The 22108-nt window shown below is 36.5% G+C and overlaps 1 protein-coding gene across 4 annotated transcripts in view; it reads right to left on the reverse strand.

Annotated features, from left to right (window-relative positions):
* Nucleotides 1–22108, reverse strand: part of Ints6 (integrator complex subunit 6) — a 91793-nt gene that overhangs the window by 61071 nt on the left and 8614 nt on the right. For all 4 annotated transcript variants that reach the window (XR_002379664.2, XM_021181563.2, XM_021181564.2 and 1 more), the window contains exon 4: nt 12888–12977. Coding sequence is in view for 3 of the 4 variants with exons in the window: in XM_021181563.2 (XP_021037222.1) it covers nt 12888–12977 (90 nt within the window). In the remaining variant the exon portion in view is untranslated. The remainder of the gene's footprint in view (nt 1–12887; nt 12978–22108) is intronic.

The following is a 22108-nucleotide window of genomic DNA, read 5'->3' on the forward strand; positions in this document are numbered from 1 at the left end:
ACACACACACACACACACACATATACATATATATGTGTCTATATATACTAAATTTTAAAATGTACATGCACTTGGATCGGTATATGACCCATATAATTTATCACCAGTAAAAAGTAATTCAATAAAAAGAAATTAGTAGGTCTCAATATCTTTCAGCTAACTTAAATTCAGAAACTGAGGTTATTAACCAATTACTGGGTTCTTTAAGTGCTTCACATTACAGAGAAAGTAATCTAAAATTAAAGCAAAACATCTCTTAAGAATCATATCGGAGAGGATAGATGATGATCAAGGAGGCAGTACTAGTATTCTCCAAGTTCAATGCAATAAGACAGGAACTGCTTCATAACTACTGTGTGTTTTGCTTTTCATTTGGTTTGCTTTTCATTTTTCTTTTAAGACAAGATCATACTATGTAGCGTAGGCAAACTAATAATCCTCCTCCCTCCCCAATGCTGGGGTCTATAGGCATGCACCACCATGCCCAGCAATAACTATGTTTATAAAAAAAAAAAAAAAAGCACAAAACAAAACATTATGATAGAAAAAAATCAAATGTAAACTTGTCCTAACCAACCTCTGAAGCTTAACTGCCTGATATTCATTCACGAACTAAGTTTTATAATTCTATCTGTAGCTAACAGCTGAATGCAATTTTGACATCGATAGGTATCATTTAGCTACAATAGAAAGGAGATGCCCTTTTAGACAAACACATATTAAGCTACAACTCTGAAGAATATGGGAAATACCAAGTCCCTCCTGCACTGGCTGCTAAGCTCAGAAGAAGTCTCTAGTAACTCAACAGTTGGGGGCTGATCATCATCAACAACACATTTCTAAGCTTCAGGTTAATTTACCACTTAGACCTGAAAAGTCAGGTTAGGGTTATCATTCTATGTTGAATCAGATTCTCCAACAAAAAGGCACAGTCCCCAGAGAGAACTACACTCTACTCTGCTCACCTTTAAGGCTTTCTCTGAGGCCTTCCGAGATGACTAGCATCAGAGTTTTGAGGAAGGCTAGCCATTAGACAAGGCTTTTCCCCACGATATGACTGCTTGAAGTGACATCCAGGATCAGGTCGATCCTGTATCCAGGAATCACGACCCTCCCTGAGGCACCAGTCATCATGAGATAGTCAGTGCACTTTGGCACTTCTTGAAAACCACTGGGCTGCTCCTTTAGCTGAAAGGAAAAAAAACATCAAAACCACAACAAACAAAACAAGGGGGAGGGGGAATCTCAGTAATTCAATCCGAAAAGAAAGTGTGGGGAAAATATACCAAAACAGCCTTGTCTAGATCAAAATATAGCCTTGCTTTGGTATAAAGGCCAAAGTTTCAATACTGTTTCAATCACCTCATCAAATCTATTCCTAACATATAAATCTAGAAAACTTAAATCTACTGTATTATACCCGAAAAACACCAAAAGTGGAAATTAATTTTAAAATAGTGGGAAGAGAGCTAAGTAGATATAATCAATATATTTATTAATTAGTAATTAGGTGCCTAACGTTTTTATTAGTATAGCCATCAGGAATCCAAACACTGACATTTTCATTTTCTCAGATTACAATCTGACTCAGGAAGTCAGAAAAATAACCAAAATAGACTACATTTAACAGAAAATTGACTTGGGTATAGATGTACATACTGATAAACATGTATACACACACACACACAAGCACAAATGGACAAAGACGGTGGCAGGGAAACAGAAGAATATTCTGGTTTTAACATTTTTTTGACTATCAATACTAACAGCTGCTTTAAATAAGCAAATTTAAATTTTCACATCATTATATTCTTAAAAATAAAAAACAATGTGGCTGGATTGTGGTGTCATACACTTTTTCCAGCACTTGGAAGGCAGAGACAGGCAGATCTCTGAGAGGTCAGCCTGGTCTATATAGCCAGTTCTATACCAGATAAGGAAATACAATGCTACCCTGTCTGAAAATTACTTAATTTTTAAAAGTAAAATACAAACAATAGGCCAGACCGGTGACTAGCTGGGAGGTACAACTGGACAGCAGGGGATGACCTTGACCACTCTGGGTATATGTAGCAATATTCACAGCACTTAGAAGGATAAAGCAGAACAACATATAAAATTGAAGGCTTATATACTATCATCTGTAAAAGTTTGAGCTATTTTTTCAGTGTACACACATGAAAACTAAAGGATTATCTGTCTATCCCTCACTGACCCAGAGCCCACCTACTAGGCTAGACTAGTTGGCTAGGGAACCCCAGAGATCCTTCTGTCTCTACCCTCAGCATTTTCATGGGAGACCAACTTAGGTCCTCAGCCCTTTATTGACTGAGGTGATTGTTTTACAAGTTAGATTTTAATTCCTTGACAGCATCCTTAAAATAGTGAACAACCTATTCAATACTGAATAAGGGCAAGAGTCTTATTTACGTCCATCTTTGCTCCTGAAGTAGCTAGAATAGAGACCTATACATATGTACAGCGAATGCCACATTTGCCTGGTATACAGGCAAACATATATATCACAAGGAAGAAATGCTATACTAAAGCATATTTAATAGCTCAGATCTGAAGAATTCATTCTGGAAGGTAACCAAATATAAAAACAATTATTTTATTTTCCTTATTTCTACTTTTTTATATCCTCCATATTCCAGGCAACAATATTACTACCTATATAGACACATAAGATGGAAGCCTACAAATAGTACTAGACCATTATTTAATGTGCTTGAAAATGATTTAAAGCTATTAAGTTGGTCAGGCGGTGGTGGTGCACGCCTTTAATTCCAGCACTGGGAAGGCAGAGACAGGTGGATTTCTGAGTTCGAGGCCAGCCTGGTCTACAAAGTGAGTTCCAGGAGAGCCAGGGCTATACAGAGAAACCCTGTCTCAAAAAAACAAAAAAAAAAAAAAAAAAAAAGCTAATAAATTGGGCATAACAATCACACTTGTGATCCAACCACTGGGCCAGCTGAGGCAGGAAGGTTTCAGGGTAGCCTAGACTTAAATACCAGAACACTGTCACCAAATGTGAAGATCTGAATATACTTGGCCCAAGGAGTAGCACTATTAGGAGGTGTAGCCTTATTGAAGTAGGTGTGGCCTTGTTGGAGGAAGTGTGTCACTGTAGGCATGGGCTTTAAGATCGTCCTCCTAGCTGCCTAGAAACCAGTCTTCTAGCAGCCTTCAGAAGAAGACGTAGAACTCTCAGTTCCTCCTGTACCATGCTTGCCTGGAAACTGCCATGTTCCAGCATTGATGATAATGGACTGAACCTCTGAACCTGTAAGCCAGCCCCAATTAAATGTTGTCCTATGAGTTGCCTTGATCATGGAGTCTGTTCACAGCAGTAAAACCCTAACTAAGACACACACACACACACACACACAAAAATAATAAATGAATAAATATAAATAAATAAATAAATAAATAAATAAATAAATAAAACCCACAAAGACAAGACAAATCTATGGACTTATTCCCAGGAAAGTGTACATGCACACAAACATAATGCTTAGATATTACTTTAAGAAATTTATTTATAGGACCCCTAGAAGTATGTTTTCTAAGGGCAAGAGTCTTACGTCCATCTTTGTTCCTGAAGTAGCTAGAATATAGAGAGAGACCTATACATATGTACAGTGAATACCACAGTTCTGGTATATAGCCAAATATACAGGGGAAAAACGCATATTTAATAGCTCAAATTTAAAGAATCCATTCTGGAAGGTAACCAAAGTAGCAACTCCAGAAAGTTAATCATTAATTGTCATCAATTTTTGACAAACAGAATCATCAGGGTCATAGATACATATTTTTGAAATGACGCTAGTTACATAGCCATTCAAAAAGCAATAAATATAGCATAGTAAAACTACCCAAATTCTAATATCCTTTAGATGTAATCAAAATTCTAAGGCAAGGAAAGTAATGGCAGATTAATTAATCAGTTACTCACCTCTTCCTGGCAACTCACCCTCTCTACCCTCAACTTGAACAGCAGCACACTCTAAGCAGTTAACTTTACGCTGACAACAAGTCAGTGTTGTAAGACCATCCAAAAGTCTATTCTAAACCATGCTAACAGATTAGAAAAACAATACTGTTATATTCACATAAGCAGAATTCCAAACCTTGGAAAGGATCCCAAGTATGACAACGGTAAAGATCAAGAATTACTTATATCTTAGAATATCTAGGCTAGCGTTAAGTTAAAAACATTTTTATTGTGTTTATTAAGGTATTTCCACATGCTTTTATGTGGAAAAAAGTATCTATAATTAGTTTGTGTTTTGAAATCTGACTGTTCATCTCATCAAAATCAATTGGAACATGTTTTAAAAAAATACAGACTTCTCCATTTCCAAGCTAAAGTAACAGATCCATAATAAGACCTGAGACCTGTATATTTTATAAGCTTACTTGGTGATTCTAATGCAGCTATGTAAAAGCTTAACATAACAGTAAGAATAACAGCAGTCTATGTATGGAAGGCTACGAGCAGTGAGGGATGTCTCTAGGTGAGACTTGGCCCACAAGACCAACAGGGCACATGCTCTGAATAAAAACTATTTTGATGTACCTTACCACAAACAAAGGGCTGCCAGGCCACTTTCATTAGGCTAAGAAGAAGCATTTCTTTTAATTATTCTGTTTGTCTAGAAGCTTCTCTTAGGGGTTATTCTTATTACATATTGAAAATAGTTTGCTATTTTCAGCATTAATATATACCTGAACTGCTGAATATGCACTGTAAGGAATTGTGTCAGACTTTATAAATATGCATTTTCAAGAAACTATTAACTATAAGTACAAACAAGAGGTAAAAATATAGATAGAAAAACAAAATATAAGTGATCTATATATATCCAACAAATTCTCTTAGGTGTTCTTACAAAACTGACTTGGTAGAAGTAACATACAAAGTATAAATCTAAATATTTCATCACAGAAAAGATATGACTCCTTAAAAGTTACCAGGTTCCATTAATGCCAATAAGAAGATGCTACTACATACAGGATAACACAATACTCAGAAACCTATCGCACCATAAAATTCCTCAAGATTTCTTTCACTCTTTTTTAAAAGAAAGAATGTTGTCTTTCATTCTAAGTATCCCAGAGAGTAGGGAACCCACTCTAAATGCATAATTGTCTTTATCTGTAAAATAGTTATAATAACCTTTGACAAACATTTTTGTGTTCAGTGAATAAGAACATTTTGGGGAGTGAAGAAACAGTTTCTCAATCACTTCAGATATGAGAATCTATATTACTTTTGAAATCATTAAGAAGACAACTGGTTGTTATCATGTAGAAGAATGCCAATCAATCCATTCCTATCTCCTTGTACTAAGGTCAAATCTAAGTGGATCAAGGANCTCCACATAAAACCAGAGACACTGAAACTTATAGAGGAGAAAGTGGAGAAAAGCCTCGAAGATATGGGCACAGGGGAAAAATTCCTGAATAGAACAGCAATGGCTTGNGCTGTAAGATCGAGAATTGACAAATGGGACCTCATNAAACTGCAAAGCTTCTGCAAGGCAAAAGACACCGACAATAAGACAAAAAGACCACCAACAGATTGGGAAAGGATCTTTACCTATCCTAAATCAGATAGGGGACTAATATCCAATATATATAAAGAACTCAAGAAGGTAGACTCCAGAAAATCAAATAACCCCATTAAAAAATGGGGCTCAGAACTGAACAAAGAATTCTCACCTGAGGAATACCGAATGGCAGAGAAGCACCTGAAAAATGTTCAACATCCTTAATCATCAGGGAAATGCAAATCAAAACAACCCTGAAATTCCACTTCACACCAGTCAGAATGGCTAAGATCAAAAATTCAGGTGACAGCAGATGCTGGCGAGGATGTGGAGAAAGAGGAACACTTCTCCATTGTTGGTGGGATTGCAAGCTTGTACAACCACTCTGGAAATCAGTCTGGCGGTTCCTTAGAAAATTGGACATAGTACTACTGGAGGATCCAGCAATACCTCTCCTGGGCATATATCCAGAAGATGTCCCAACCGGTAAGAAGGACATATGCTTCACTATGTTCATAGCAGCCCTATTATAATAGCCAGAAGCTGGAAAGAACCCAGATGCCCCTCAACAAGAGGAATGGATACAGAAAATGTGGTACATTTACACAATGGAGTACTACTCAGCTATTAAAAAGAATGAATTTATGAAATTCCTAGCCAAATGGATGGACCTGGAGGGCATCATCNTGAGTGAGGTAACACAATCACAAAGGAACTCACACAATATGTACTCACTGATAAGTGGATATTAGCCCAAAACTTAGGATACCCAAGATATAAGATACAATTTGCTAAACGCATGAAACTCAAGAAGAATGAAGACCAAAGTGTGGACACTGTGCCCCTTCTTAGAATTGGGAACAAAACACCATGGAAGGAGTTACAGAGACAAAGTTTGGAGCTGTGACGAAAGGATGGACCATCTAGAGACTGCCATATCCAGGGATCCACCCCATAATCAGCTTCCAAACGCTGACACCATTGCATACACTAGCAAGATTTTGCTGAAAGGACCCAGATATAGCTGTCTCTTGTGAGACTAGGCCGGGGCCTAGCAAACACAGAAGTGGATGCTCACAGTCAGCTAGTAGATGGATCACAGGGCTCCCAATGGAGGAGCTAGAGAAAGTACCCAAGGAGCTAAAGGGATCTGCAACCCTATAGGTGGAACAACATTATGAACTAACCAGTACCCCGGAGCTCTTGACTCTAGCTGCATATGTATCAAAAGATGGCCTAGTCGGCCATCACTGGAAAGAGAGGCCCATTGGACACACAAACTTTATATGCCCCAGTACAGGGGAACGCCAGGGCCAAAAAAAATGGGAATGGGTGGGTAGAGAAGTGGGGGGGAGGGTATGGGGAACTTTTGGGATAGCATTGGAAATGTAATTGAGGAAAATACGTAATAAAAAATATTAAAAAAAAATTTTAAAAAAAGGTAAATGTATGATGACACACACTGGCAAGTAAAGTAAAACCATCTTCAGTGTGTAGTGTATAGAATGATCCAGAAAAACATAAACTGCTGCTATCAAATCCAGAAACTCAAAGCTTGATGACCTTTTGTGCCAACTTTCAAAACTGATGAATCAGAATATAAGAGCAACTGAACCCATAAGCTGAGACTGCTGACACTCTTCTATACAAGTGTCTTAAGTGAACATCTCTCCAGAAAGTTATAAAAGTAGTTATGGGTGGCGGCTGGAGAGATGGCTCTGGTTAACAGCACTGACTGTTCTTCCAGAGTTTCTTAATTCAATTCCCAGCAACCACATCTGTAATGGGATCTGATGCTGTCTTCTGGTGTATCTGAAGACAGTGACAGTATACTCATATGTATAAAATAAATAAATCTTAAAAACGGGGAGGGTGCTGAAGAGATGGCTCAGCGGTTAAGAGCACTGGCTGTTCTTCCAGAGGTCCTGAGTTCAATTCCCAGCAACCACATGGTAGCTCATAACCATCCATACCCTGTTCTGCCTTGAAGGCATACATGTAGGCAGAATACTATATACAAAATAAAGTAATTAATTTGAAAAAGAAAATGTAGTTGTCCAGCTTGGCCTTAAAAACCTAGCTAGTATTGAAGAGCCAGTGGTTAATTTTAACAAATGCCTTCTCAAAAACATTACCTTAGTGGCAATCACAATACAAATATGCCAACAGATTCGTCTATACATAGAAATATCAATATTTGAAATAGAATACTAGTGTTAGCACCTTTGGGAATGAACCAAATAATGGTTTCACTACAGTGAAGTGTTTCAGCAGAATTTTTTTCTGCTGCCTTCTGTTTCTACTGAACAATGCACTTGGTAATGTACTTCTGAAATAAGTTCAAAACACATTCCCACTGCAGCTCTGGACTCCAGAGAATCTTTGCAAAAAATAAAAAGAAACAAGTTTTCAGCAAAGTATGGTGATGACTCACTTTCACTTCAGTTCAGAGAAGCTGAAGCTGAGAAGAGCTTCTCCAAATTTGAAGCCAGCCTAGGCTCCATGAGTTCAAGGTGAACTTGACTTTGGCTTCAAAGAGAGACACTATCTCAAAAACTTAAGTAAATAAAACAACTCTAATTATAATTTGGTAATCTTATCAAAACATTTGAGACACCAAGAATGCTGATATGGTTAGCATTATAAGTATTTGGCCACATATTTATCAACATCATAAAATAAGAACTATAGAATCAAGAAAAATAGTATCCTTTGTATTTCAGAATTCAAATCTATAAATAGCCCATTTCCCTTAAGTGAGAATACTGGAGATAATCAGTTTGAATAAATGGCTATATAACATACACACACAAACACACACAAAAGGCCAGAACAATGTTTCCAATCTAAGTCATCAAAGGTCCACGACAATATTCATGTTACCTCAAGCAATAATTTAAGTTCTGTTTCATTTAATTAATTAATGTAAAATGATCACATACAGCACAAGATTTTCATCCACGGTACAAAACAGTCTTCTCTCCTAACTCAACATACTGCTAAGTGCACAGAGTGCAGAACAGTTTTATTATCCCTCTGACAAACACACTGCTAAAAAAATTAGACCTGAACATACTCAGGCCAAGGTATAATATGGCTCTAAATATTTCAACTAACATTTCTTCTACATTCAAAACAGTTGAACACTGGGCCGTTTTATAAACTTCACAAATATATGCAGTATCCCATACACAGTCCGTGGTTTTCCTAAGATCTTTAGATCAAACTAGATTGTATATGTTACAAAGAATTTGCCAACTGCTTGAGAGGAAGCAGCGTCTATGAGATGGGATGAGTTTACCCTTTCAGTGCTTATACATACTTAGAAATCACCATTTCTCTCACTCAAAAAACATGAACTTAAAAACTGTCATGAAACAGAACACCAAAAATTTATCCTGTTACATACTCATTGCCTAGAAATGCTTAGCTTAGTAGTTATTCAATAGTGTATGGGATACAAATTAAGAACAGAATTATCTATATCATACTGGCACAGAAAGCTAAAACAGGAAAATAATTCAAGCCCGGTAGTGATGGCACATGCCTTTAATCCCAGCACTTGGGAGGCAGAGGCAGGCGGATTTCTGAGTTTGAGGTCAGCCTGGTCTACAGAGTGAGTTCCAAGACAGCCAGGGCTACACAGAGAAACCTAGTCTTGAAAAACCACAAAAGGAGGAGGAGGAGGAAAAGAGAAGAAAGAAAAAAGAAGGAAGAAGAAAGAAAAGAAAGGAAAGAAAGAAAAGAAAAGAAAGAAAGAAAAGAAAAGAAAGAAAGTAAGTTCAAACAGAGGGCAAAGTACTTGTCTCGAAAGCACAAGGACTTGAGCTCAGATTCCCAGCATCCACATAAAAGGCTGGGTACAGTGAGTATCTGTAAACCTAGCAGCAGAGGGCGAGAGGTGGAGACAGAGCATCCCTGAGATTTGCTGACCATCTTGCTCTGTTAGTGAGCTACAAATTCAGGAAGAAACCCTGCCCCTAACAATAAGGTAGAGAGCAATAGAGGAAGATATCCTGCATCAAACTCTGAACTACATATATAACTGCACATACACAAACACACAAAGAAGGTAAATTCTAAACACATTCAACAACACAATCAAATAGGTGTTGGGTAGATCCAGGAAAATAATTCCCAGGAGAGCACCATTATGCTGGTACACCATTATAATTTACATTAATTCTAATATAGATTTGGCAGCGACAAAAACCAGAATCCAATCAAATCACTTTGGTTCTTTTTTAAATCTCAATTTCCTTATTTGTAAACTGTAAGACAAGACTAAATGAACTACTTCCTATATGATCTGCAATGAGGTTTCTGTGAAAGCAGCAGAGTTACTCATTTTGTACTAACAGAACAGATATGATTTACCACAGTAGATATCACACCACTCAAGCAAAAAATATGAGAGTGAAACATACAAATGGAAATAAGTTACATCACAGTAGTCACTGCTAGACAAACGTGGTAGTGTATACCTGTAATCTAACTACTTGGGAGGTGGAAGCAAGAGGATCTGAGTTTGAGGCCAGTGCTACAGTCTTTAAAAAAAAAAAAAATTGCAGCCACGAACCACCAAAAGTTACATACACAATATTCTGTTAAAATTCCTTAAATGAAAATTTATCACACATTTACTCATTACAAATACAAAAAGAGAATTCAGTTTTGGCAAAGACAAACATAACAAGACATACAGGTAAAATTGATATCCCCTAGTAGAAAAAAAAGATCTGAGCATGAATATAAATGCACATATACGCATCCACAAGAAGAGAGAGAAAGGAGGGGGGAGAGGGAGGATGAGAGGGAAGAGGAGAGGGAGGAGGAGAGTGGAAGAGGGGGAAAGGGAAGAAGAGAGGAGAATAAGAGGAGGGGGGGGGGGAGAGAGGGAGAGAGCAAGAAGAGCAGTGATACTGTTCAATGCTAGAGCTCTAGCGTAGGCCTCGGGTGGATCCACAGTATTGGGTTGTAGCGAGAGAGTTAGAGAAAGAAACATGCAGGACTTTCCTAATACCAAAATAACTCACAGGCCTATGCTCAAACTTCATAATCAAAAATGTTTGCCTTAAAAATAAATCAACTTTCTGCTTTAGGTAAGAAGCAACAAAAGGAATCAATTTTAAGCTTCCTATCAGATTCAATACATCAATATCTGTAATATCTTTCATGTAAATTCTATTCTTGGAACTATGTTAAATATTTCACAGATAAAAAGAACAGAAAGGTTGAGATCTCTGCCCACAGGAAAATCTTCTCAATCTTATTTGCAATTTAATATTGAAATATAAAAACATAGTGACATTTCTCTAATATCTTTCCTAAGGAAGAAATCAGAAAAAAAGTTCAACAATTCCAACCCTCATGTACATTTCAAGATATCTTGAAGCTAGAAGTCCTATAAACAGATTTTATAAATAAACCAGATCCAGGTATACTGGGATGAACTACATCCCTGAAGGCATTTTTACAAAAGGTATGAGAAAGAGTGCCTTGAATGAATAACCTTACAATAGGCATATTTTATAAGAAAAAAACAGAAATATTTTAATCAAAATCATTAAGGTAAAAAAAACCATCTAAAGAAGTGGAATTTCTATAAAATTAACATGAATACAAATAATAAAATTAGTATGGTTAAGAAAGAAAAATCAATTTGATAGTTTCTAAGTTCAAGCTAAGTAACATTGCTATTGCTTGTGATTATAGATACAGTGTCTTGTCTACTACTATGAGTGGCAGGACTATAATAAGGAGCTATACACATCAACCAAGTCTAAGAAAGGAAGTCCAGTAAACCATTACATCTCACTTTCAAGAAGGCTGTATCAAGTAGGCTACTTTTTTTCAGTGCTACCTCAATATTTATTGCTAAAATCTTTTAAATATTAACTGCTGAAACAAAGCAATTCTAGCATTTGTCCCCTAAGTAAAATTAGGTAATCTAAGTTCTGCACTGGTTCTATTATCTCATGATGGAATGACACAATACACTTTGTCTTTATAGCCCATAGTACGTTTTCACATCCATTATTTACACATTTCAACAACCCTATGAAGAAAATCAAGAATCATTGTCAGTATTTCATTGATAAGGTAGAGCTTAGGGAAATAGGTCAACTGGTAGAAAGTTCACGGCTGGAAGTACTTAAATTAAGAATAAAACCCACATGCTCTGACTCTATATAATTTATATTCAACAGTGTCACATGAATGGAAATGAATTCCAAATCTTTGATTAAATTTTAATTCTAAATTTTTAAAATCTGTGCCTTTGCCATTTCAAACTCTAATCATAGAAACTAAGAACAAATGCAAACAGTAATGAGTCTATAAAAGATCACCTGTGCATTTGCATGTTAAGAAAAAACTAAAACACTTAACAACAGTTCAAATACAGTAAAAACACCATAAAGCTTGCTTTCTTTAACCTAATGGATTTATCATACTACAGCATACATAATTCACTTACAGAGTAAATAACATTAGCTCTAAATTACAGATACTATATATGACTTAAGAGAAAACATAACTGTTGAAAAGTCTTCACTCTTTCTAGTTTTAATCTACTCTTGGTGATGTGTTCCCGCCAGGACTCTACTAAAAACCTCAACTGACATATGATTCAGGCAGAAATGTCTATGAAAGGCCTATGTATTAAGTCTTGGCCTCAAGCTCTGGGAGACGCTGGCAACATTGGGAAAAGGGGTCTGGTCAGAGAAAGCTAGGTCACTTGGAGCAGAATCTTCAAAGTGTTACCTGACTGTAGTCCCTTTGCTTACTGGCCACATGAAGTTAGCAGCTTATTCTTTCCAACTGTCCCACCGTTGTTGTCTCACCAAAGTGCCCAAACTCTCAAGGCTACTGATTATACATTGAAACCTCTTTGAAGAGTTAAAATAAACATTTCCTTGTTATAAGCTTATTTACTTCATTTGTTCTGTCTGTAGTTAAAAGCTATCACCATAATCAGCTAAAATAAGAAAATTATTAGAATTGTTTGGGTTTTTTTTTTTTTACCTGAAAATAAGAATTTTACTATTGTGTAGGCACTGACACTGTCCTCACTATCAACTGATGTTTTTAATGGAAGCAGGAGGTACACTTACAAACTCTGCACAGAAAGGATTCCTATTCAAGAAAATATTATGATGACAACTGCTATGAACAAAGATAGAAGACCCTGGAGATGAATTATTATATAAACTACACCAATTACTAAAGAGTAAATGTACTACAAAGCATCCAATACCTTATTACACACATACACAAATAGGTCTCAATTTCATCTATGATCCATGTGACACACCTCACATGACTTACCTCATCCTGGACACCACTAGTAGTAGTCAACTTGCTCCCATCAGTGATTGTAATTATTATTGCTGGCTCCAAGAAAAAGGGGTTTCTTCCCTAAAGTCAAAACAAAACAAAACAAAAGGATATCAAGGCTTAAGTTCTGGTTTAACCTTTAGTTACAAAACCAATTCTTAGAAAAGAATGCCCACAATCCCTCTGGAATGTTTATCATCTTCCTTTTCATCTTTAAAACATTTTATTGCATTTAATTTGTGTATATGTATACTCAAATGTCAGAGAATGTGTGGAGGTTGGAGGACAGCTTGCAGGAAGTTTGTTCTTTCCTACTATGTGGGTCCTGAGACTCAAACGCAGTTTGTCAGGCTCAGTAATCAAATACCTTTTTATTATCCACTATGCTATCTCACTAAACCAATCTCTTCCGTTAGTAAAATTTAGATATATCATATATTGTACATTTTAAAACACATTTTAGAATATATACTGCCAGACAGTGGTGGCGCACGCCTTTAATCCCAGTACTTGGGAAGCAGAGGCAGGCAGATTTCTGAGTTCGAGGCCAGCCTGGTCTACAGAGTTCCAGGACAGCCAGGGCTACACAGAGAAACTCGGTCTCAAAAAACAAATTAAAAAAAAAAGAAAGAATACATACTAATAGTACTGAGCTCTAGAGATATAAAGACAGATTTCTCACTTTTTTATATACTCTTGTGTTTTTACTTTTATAGTATATAATTATTATTTGTGTATGTTAGAAAGCATATTTTCTTTAAAAAATTATATTACGCATAATAATGTTTGGCCTGCATGCATGTATATGCATCATGTGTTTGGTTGGTGCCACAAAGGCCAAAGGAAGGCAGAAGACAGTTCAGATGCCCTGAAACTAGAGTTACAGACAACTGCAAGATACCCGAAGTGAGTGCTGGGAACTGAACCCTAATCTGACAGACCAGCAAATGTTCTTAACCATTGATCCATTTCTACAGTCCCAATATTTAACTTCTTAAACAGTATCCTCATAGCTGAAGTCTAGTAATTTGAATTTTTCAAGGCTTTCACAAACCAGTAATAATCACCTCTTAGTCTTTTAGCTAAAATCAAGTATAGTACAAACTGGAATAATAAAGATAGTACTCTAGGAATATGGTGGTCCACACCTGTGATCACAGCATGTGGAAAATTAGCCATGCATTTGAAGCTAGCTATCTCTAAATACAAAACAGTCTAAAAGCTTGGTGCAATGGTACACAACTCAAGTTCTAGCACTAAAGAATTGAGTCAGGAAGACAAGGGATTTCTAAGACTACATAGAGACAGTCATTGTCTTGCTCCCTTGACCCCTGCCTTAGGGGGTGAGGGGGCTAGGAGAAAAATGACAGTATTTTAAAAAGACAGTGCCCATAATCATGTCTCAGCAAGTGGCTAGTACATGGAAAGGACTTCAAAAACTAATTTCACAAAATTATTAGGGTAGCCTCAGATTAGCAAAACTAGCACAAGTCTAAGACAAGGAGTTAAAGTTAAGGATGACTACACCTCAAGTAAATGCTTGGAAAAGGATGTATAAAAACAATGATAGCCAAGAAACAAAATGGCATGCTGCTATCAAAGGCTCTCTATAAGATGAATATACTTCAGTGTCTTCCATTCAAATCCTAGTCTAGCACAATGCTATAATGATCATTTCAAGGTATTAAGTTTTGGGAAAAACACACACAACCTTGCCTTTTACATACAAATGGTACCCAGTTGAGAACTAAGCACATCCAATATTAGCCCTTTAATTTATTATTATCTTGTTTTTTATTGTTGTTGTTGTTGCTGTCATTGTTAATTTGGGGGTAAGGAAGACACATGCCACAGCATACATGTGTTAAGTCAGAGAACAACTTTAGTAGCTCATTCTCTCCTTCCACCACCTGCCACGTTATCAGACTTCGAGGCAGCCCTCCATGAAGGCTTCTGAACCAGCCCTCCACATTAACTCTTAAAAAAAAAAAGACAGACTGGGGAGATGGCTCAGGCAGTAGAGTGGCTGTCACACAAACATGAGGACCTAAGTTTAGATCTAGTACCCAAGTAAAAAACCCAGGCACAATGGAGCACAACTGTAAACCCAGCCAAGACAGAAGGGACTGAAGACAAACAGATCTCTAAAACTCACCGGCCAAACCGCTAAAGCTCTCCAAGCATTTACTTGAGGTAATCATTGATTTCACTAGCTGAAATCAATATGCTCCAGCTTCAATGAAACCATGTCTCAAAAACATTGGGAACACCTAACAATAACCAATGCCCTCCACACACACCACACACTCACATAATAAAGAATAAACAGGAAGACCAAATATAGAAATTTCAAGTAGGTAGAACTTGTCTGAAACTGAAGATGCTTATACATTACATATACTCACAGTCTCCACAACAAGAGACTGAATTCAAGACTAGCCTATAGTAAGATCCCTATCTCAAAAAAGGAGAGAAATTCAAAGACATTTAAACTCTCTATTGTAGGCAGCAAAAATTGAATGAAGTTTACTGGATCTGACATATACCAGTATATGATGAAGTTTAGTGATATAAAAATCAGTTGGAGATCTTAGTAAAATATAGTTGTTCATTGAGTGTTTTCAACAAGTTTGGGAGATGCTAATGTCCACAGACCACACCTCCAATAGTAAGGAAAAGGGTTATATGCATAAATCATCTTCAGGTTTTTTGTTTGTTTCCCCTTCTCATTTACTACTCTCCATTCCTGGCAATATTATAGCACATACTATTGACTGAATAAAATTTACAGTTACAGTAATTATATGATTAGAATCTAATCATTATAAAGGAGGGAGATCTGCTAAGTATTTTGATCAAGTCATGCAAACTTGTAAGTAGCACGTTTCTCAAATTGACGCCTAAAAGAAGTTCTAAAAAGTGAAATCTTCTGTTGATTAGAACACCACCTTTGAAGAGTTCTCGTATGCACATAAAAGCTAGTAAGTAGTGTTTACATCTGTAAGTCCAACACTCAGGAGGCAAAAACAAGATGATTCCTTGGGCTTGCTGGGCAAATAATCAAGCGGAACAGGTGAGCTCTGAGAGTACTGAGAGACTCTGTTCCAAAGAAATAAGCTGGAGAAGCAACCAAGGAATGTCACTGACCTTTGGCCTCCTCATCCACACCCACTTTCCTACACATGCAGACAGACATGCAGAAAGACAGACAGACAAACACAAATAGAGACTGACTCTAAATATACAACAGCATTAAAATGTCTCAAGATCCCTACAGAATGGAAACGATCGCCAGCATCCCTCTTCACGTTCAGCTTCTTGTACCAGTTACATGATAGTCAGATCCTTAAGCCTAAAAAGTTCACATCTTCTCACGAAGCCACATATTGGAAATGTCCATTTCCACCTAAGTTTTGTCTCTAGTAAAATACTTGTTATATTCCTGTTTAAGACCTATCCAATTCCTACTCGTTCCAAAGAGCCCAGTTTAAATCTCTGTTCTTATATGAAGTTTTCCTACTAAGGCCTTCAGTAGCCAAACCTTTCATTTCTATAAACTCTAGTAGTAAAAATTTCCAAGCTTTACATAAGCATTCCTTCAAATAAACATGGGGTTTTCAGTGGTTTTGTAGAGCATATTTAATGTCAGTCAGTTACATATCTGTGGGACCCCTGAGATAGTAGCTTTGAGCCCACAGAATGGATCAGGGGTAGCCTGAACAACCTAACAAGAAGCTGTCTCAGAATGGGAGGATGCACTTAATCCTGTGGAAACTTGATGGATGCCTCAGGGAAGAGGGAAGCTGGGGGGGGTGAGGTGGGGGTGAGTGGCCAGGTGGAGGAGCACCCTGGGGTAGGGGGGTAAAGAACTCTTGTGAGGAGTGACAGGAAGGGAGGCAACTTTTGGAATGTGAATAAATAAAAGAAGTAAAAAACAATAATAAAAAAATTCTTGACTTTGTGAAAAGCTAATTTAAGGATCAAATGGGAAATCTAATTTAATAATTTAAAGGGAATTCGGTCTTGCATTTAAACTGAATTCTAAAGTCTGAAAAAGATTAAAGCCGGGCGTGGTGGCGCATGCCTTTAATCCCAGCACTGGGGAGGCAGAGGCAGGTGGATTTCTGAGTTCGAGGCCAGCCTGGTCTACAAAGTGAGTTCCAGGACAGCCAGAGCTATACAGAGAAACCCTGTCTCGAAAAACCAAAAAAAAAAAAAAAAAAAGATTAAGCAGATTGGTTTTGGTAATTCCTAAAAACTAGTAGCAGGCAAACAGATTTTATACTGGTGCAGAAAGAGAAATGAAGATATGAGGATAATTCTACTGAAGAAATATGAGTCGTATATATAAAAAAAACCTAATATATCAATTGTATTACAGAGACTAGGTAAAATTAATGTGGGAAAATCAATGCAGCAATATGTTTGATGACAAAAAAGTATAATAAATGCAAAGATATAAACATATTTTCAAAGTCAGGGAAATGAAGACAGGACAACACTCAATTTGCCTCATCCAGATCTAGCCTATCCTCAAGTTTAATGATTTCCTTGGGTTCTCACTACCACAGTCATACACTACCTTGGTAAAAGCCTGGCTAGTTGTTGTTTTCCTTTCTTTTTTCTTTTTTTTTTCCTTTTTCTTAAGTTCACTCTGTGTTTATGAGTGTTCGCCTGCACATACTTCTGTACACCACATGTATGCCTGCTACCAGAGGGTGTCAGATCCCCTGTGACTAAAGTTATATACAGATGGCTGTGAGCTGCCATGCAGGTGCAGGGAACTGACTAGGTCCTCCAAAAGAACAGTGCTCTCATCAGACTCTATCTCTCTCTTCTTCTCCAACTTCATAAATCATTTCTTGAACTCAGCAGTCAAATTCAATTTTAAATACTCTAACAAGCAGACCTTGATTGTATGTCAAAATAGGAAGATTCTGGTTTCTTCTCTTTAAACATCCATGCCACAATCAGGCCCTCAAAAGAATAAATTTACACACATTACTGTCTTTAAAAACAAAAACACAGGAGTCCTGGAGAGACAACTCAAAGTTAGGAGTACTAGCTGCTGCTCTTCCAGAGGTCCTTGGTTTAATTCCCAGTACCCATGTGGAGGCTAACAGACATAACTCTTTCAAGGAACTCAACACTTTCTTCTGGCCAACAAAGCACCAGGCACACATGTGATGCAAACACACACACTCCCCCAAACACCTATTCACGTAAAATAATTTTTACTTTTTTAAATTAAAAATTTTAAAAAACATAGAATTAGGGCTGGTGAGATGGCTCAGTGGGTTAAGAGCACCCGACTGCTCTTCCGAAGGTCCAGAGTTCAAATCCCGGCAACCACATGGTGGCTCACAACCATCCGTAACGAGATCTGGCGCCCTCTTCTGGAGTGTCTGAAGACAGCTACAGTGTACTTACATATAATAAATAAATAAATCTTTAAAAAAAAAACATAGAATTATACAACAGCTCTATATATATAGTGAGAAAATAGTCAATATTACAGATCACAAAAATAAGCAATAAAGCTTTACATTTTTGAAAGGAAAAAATTCACAACATGGGTATTACTTCTCATATGCTAGGGCTTAAGAGTCCATCTTAACTGGGTAAGACAAAGTTAGTTTTTAAACCTTTTTTTTTTTTTTTCAATTGAGTGTTTAGTCTTGAAGTTCCAAAATACCCTTAGGAATATTTTACGTTTTCTAAAATCTAACAAGGTTCAACAGCTTTAAGACTAAGAAAAATTTTTTAACAAACCAACATCAGTTTTGTCATTCATCAGTCATAAACTGTATTAGCTAACAAGTAATAGATCTTTGCTTACATATATTTAAAACTAGTAATCAAGTTTTATAGAAAATATAGCCCTTCTAAGATCCTTGTTAAGCACATACTATATTTGGACAAATCAAACAGATAGGAAAGATTCCATAGTTTTTAAAGGTACACATTAGTGAAAAGTGTATAAGGATTAGAAAAAAAAATTGTTTTGTTATGAAGTCATTAAGCTGACCAAATTAAGAGGTCTTTTCCACATAACAGTATCTCAATATATAAGTAATCAAATTTCAAACAGTATATACCAAAACTATCCTTCATATGAAAAAAGCATAGATTTATCCTATTAATAGCTTTTTCTACACAAAGCTACAAAAAGGGAGTATCTTGCTCTTGAACTCCTTGACCAAAATTGTCTTTCTAATCTACCCCACACAAACCATCACCAATGTGATTCCTAAAATATACAGTCCTAGAAAAAGACTGATGTGAGATTCCTCAAAGACTAAAGATGTTTCCATTTTGAAATTCACAAGTGTGTTTGCATGTCTGTTGGTATGTTTTTGAAAAGATAAAAAATTTCGCAAAAGACTTCAGTTAATTTTTTAAAATACAACTTTAGAACTCAAAGATACTAAAAATTAAAACCAAGAAACATGTTCCCTACAGCAAAATCTATGACTTGAGCAGGAAGTGATGGACAACTTCCATGGTTTGGGCAGTTTACAGTATGCAGGGATTCTAGGTCAGGTTAGTTTCACAATAGGAAGCTTTTATCCTGCTAAGTGTTTCCCTGCACAATACTGATCCTTATCAATTGAGCTCCTACCATATGCAAGGTAGTTATTTTGTTAGGTTAATTAACAATTATCATTTCTAATCCTTACAAACTTTTCAAGATTGGTACTTTCATCACTTTGTGGATGAGAAATTTGAAGGTCAGAGAGATTAAAGTACTAGTTAAAGCATAAGCTTTTAAGTGGGACAGACCAGCAGATCTACTTTACAAGGGAAGTTGGAGATTTTTGTTTAGTTTTGGTTTTGCTTTTCTGTATCACCACAAGGTTCTAGGGTGATGAGCAAGATTAAAGCAAACCTTGCTTCACATTCCTTTTACTTCAATTTTTAAAATCCAAAAGGAAATTTATAAAATAATTATTTTACAGTAATAAAGTAACACTCAACATTCACAGCAGTCATCTATGGTGAGTTCTATGAAATTTTCCTGGTAGACAGACAAGATTAGAGGCTATAAGACCTGTCAAGGACTCACCAGTGTGGTAGATATCCATAAGCAAGCCTTTAGTCACATGTGTCTGACCATCTTAGACACGAAGAAACTACGACAGTTACCTAACTACAGAGCCTCCACGGAGGTTACTACTGTAAGCCCTGTAACTGTCTGGCTCAAGTGCAAAGGTCAGCTAATTAACTGACAAGTTATTAGCCGTATGTTAACTACCTAAAGCAGATGGCTCACAAGATAAACACACACACACAATTGTAAAATTTATATTAACATAATCTTGTCCTTAAAATGTCATAAAATCCTATCAACTGCCCCTTACTCATCCATATCCTTTTTTCCAAACTAGAGGAAGAAATTTAATTGAAGCCAATAAGGTAACAAGTAATATTTAGATGAAATGTTACACAAAACGTTAAGTGAAACAGCTAAATGAAATGCTATTTTCAAACAGGAACTCGCACATTGTATTATGTACAGACAAAAAACAAAAAATACAGAAAGTCTGCTGTTTTATCTTTACTCTTTTAAATAAGACTCTTCAAATTACCAGTTACTATAAGATATATGACCTATTTCAAATCAATTGTGATCTTTTGAAATGTTCCAATGTTTCAAAAATGGTAATAAATTAAGCATTTTAACTTTTCAGGGCCTTTGATAAACTAAACCACAAAAATGAAGTCACCAGAATTCTGCTCAAAAGTATATAAAAATTCAGTAACCTTCATTAAAAAACTCAAATAGAAAATAAAATAAAGAAACAAAGCAGAGGTGGTATAGCTTAGTAGAGGGCTTTCCTAGCATGCATAAAGCTTGTGTTCAATCCCCAGAACCACACAAACATTCCTGGTGGAACACAGCAATCAGGAGGTGGAGGCAGGAGGATCAAGAGTTCAAGAGCAAGGCTGAGATGAATCAGTAGTACTTGCTGCTTCTGCAGAGGCTCCTGGATTTACAACTGTCCTTCCTTTCTAGAGGAACCAAAGCCAAGGTACCAGGCACAAATGCAGTACACATATACACATATAGGCTCTAGCAAATATGGAGGAGATAAGTAATTCTTTTGTAAGGAAGTTCAAGATCACCTTTGGCTACATAGTGAATTAAGGCCAGCCTGAGATAATTAAGACATTGACTCTAAAGGAGAGTGGGGGAGGGGAGGGGAGTAAGATGACTCAGCATGTACATGCTAGCAAGCCAACTGAACTTCATGGTGAAAGAACAAAACTGACTCCTGCAAAATTTCACTCTAACCTCCAAAGGTCTATGTTGTTCCCAAATAAATAGGTAAATGTGATTTTAAAGTTATAGAAACAAAGAAAAGCAAAACAAAACCAAAAATTCTTCTGTATTAGGTTTATAATCAGTAAGACATGCATAATTACATAAATTAATCCGGCTAGCAAAAATAGCTCATATAAGGAAATCAATTTCTAAAAATGAAAAGATGGGGGTCATTGTATGAGCATTTGTCATTTAAACAAAACACCTAAAATTTAAAAAAAAAAAACTGTATTAAGGAATTTTAGTCATAAATGTCTGATCATCTTGGCTGAAAAATAATTTTAAATTTCAAATTACAAACTGTGGCAGTAATAATGGCACAACTTTTTAAAGAATCTATAACATAATCAAGGTGAAACAATTTTTAGTTGTTTCTCACCATAAATTATCTTACATCAATTCAACACACTGGGTCAGTAGAAGCCTCAATTGTATAGAATTTCTTGCCTCTTGTATTTAAGACATCACAGACAATTAAAAACACAATGATGTTCTTTGGGTACCATTTTGTCATTTTTCTTCTGAAATGCCAAATTCATGCAATTTTTGAATGTTTAGAAAACAGACTTACAGTATTAAAAAAAAATACTATAACCAGTTTTTGGGGAAGAAAACATATGCTCCTAAAAGCTCTTTATAAATCAGACCTGTAGAAAACAAAAACTCCAAGGACAACATGGTTTCTGTCAGCTAAACTCATATCCAGTTTTTGTTCAATATACTGCTTTTAAAGCGTCCTCCCAATACTTAACCCAGTTTCCATTCAATGTGTTTCTTTAAAAATACAATCTCGCCGGGCGTGGTGGCGCACGCCTTTAATCCCAGCACTCGGGAGGCAGAGGCAGGCGGATTTCTGAGTTCGAGGCCAGCCTGGTCTACAAAGTGA

This window comes from Mus caroli, chromosome 14, assembly GCF_900094665.2.
Source record: "Mus caroli chromosome 14, CAROLI_EIJ_v1.1, whole genome shotgun sequence".
Classification (NCBI taxonomy): domain Eukaryota; kingdom Metazoa; phylum Chordata; class Mammalia; order Rodentia; family Muridae; genus Mus; species Mus caroli.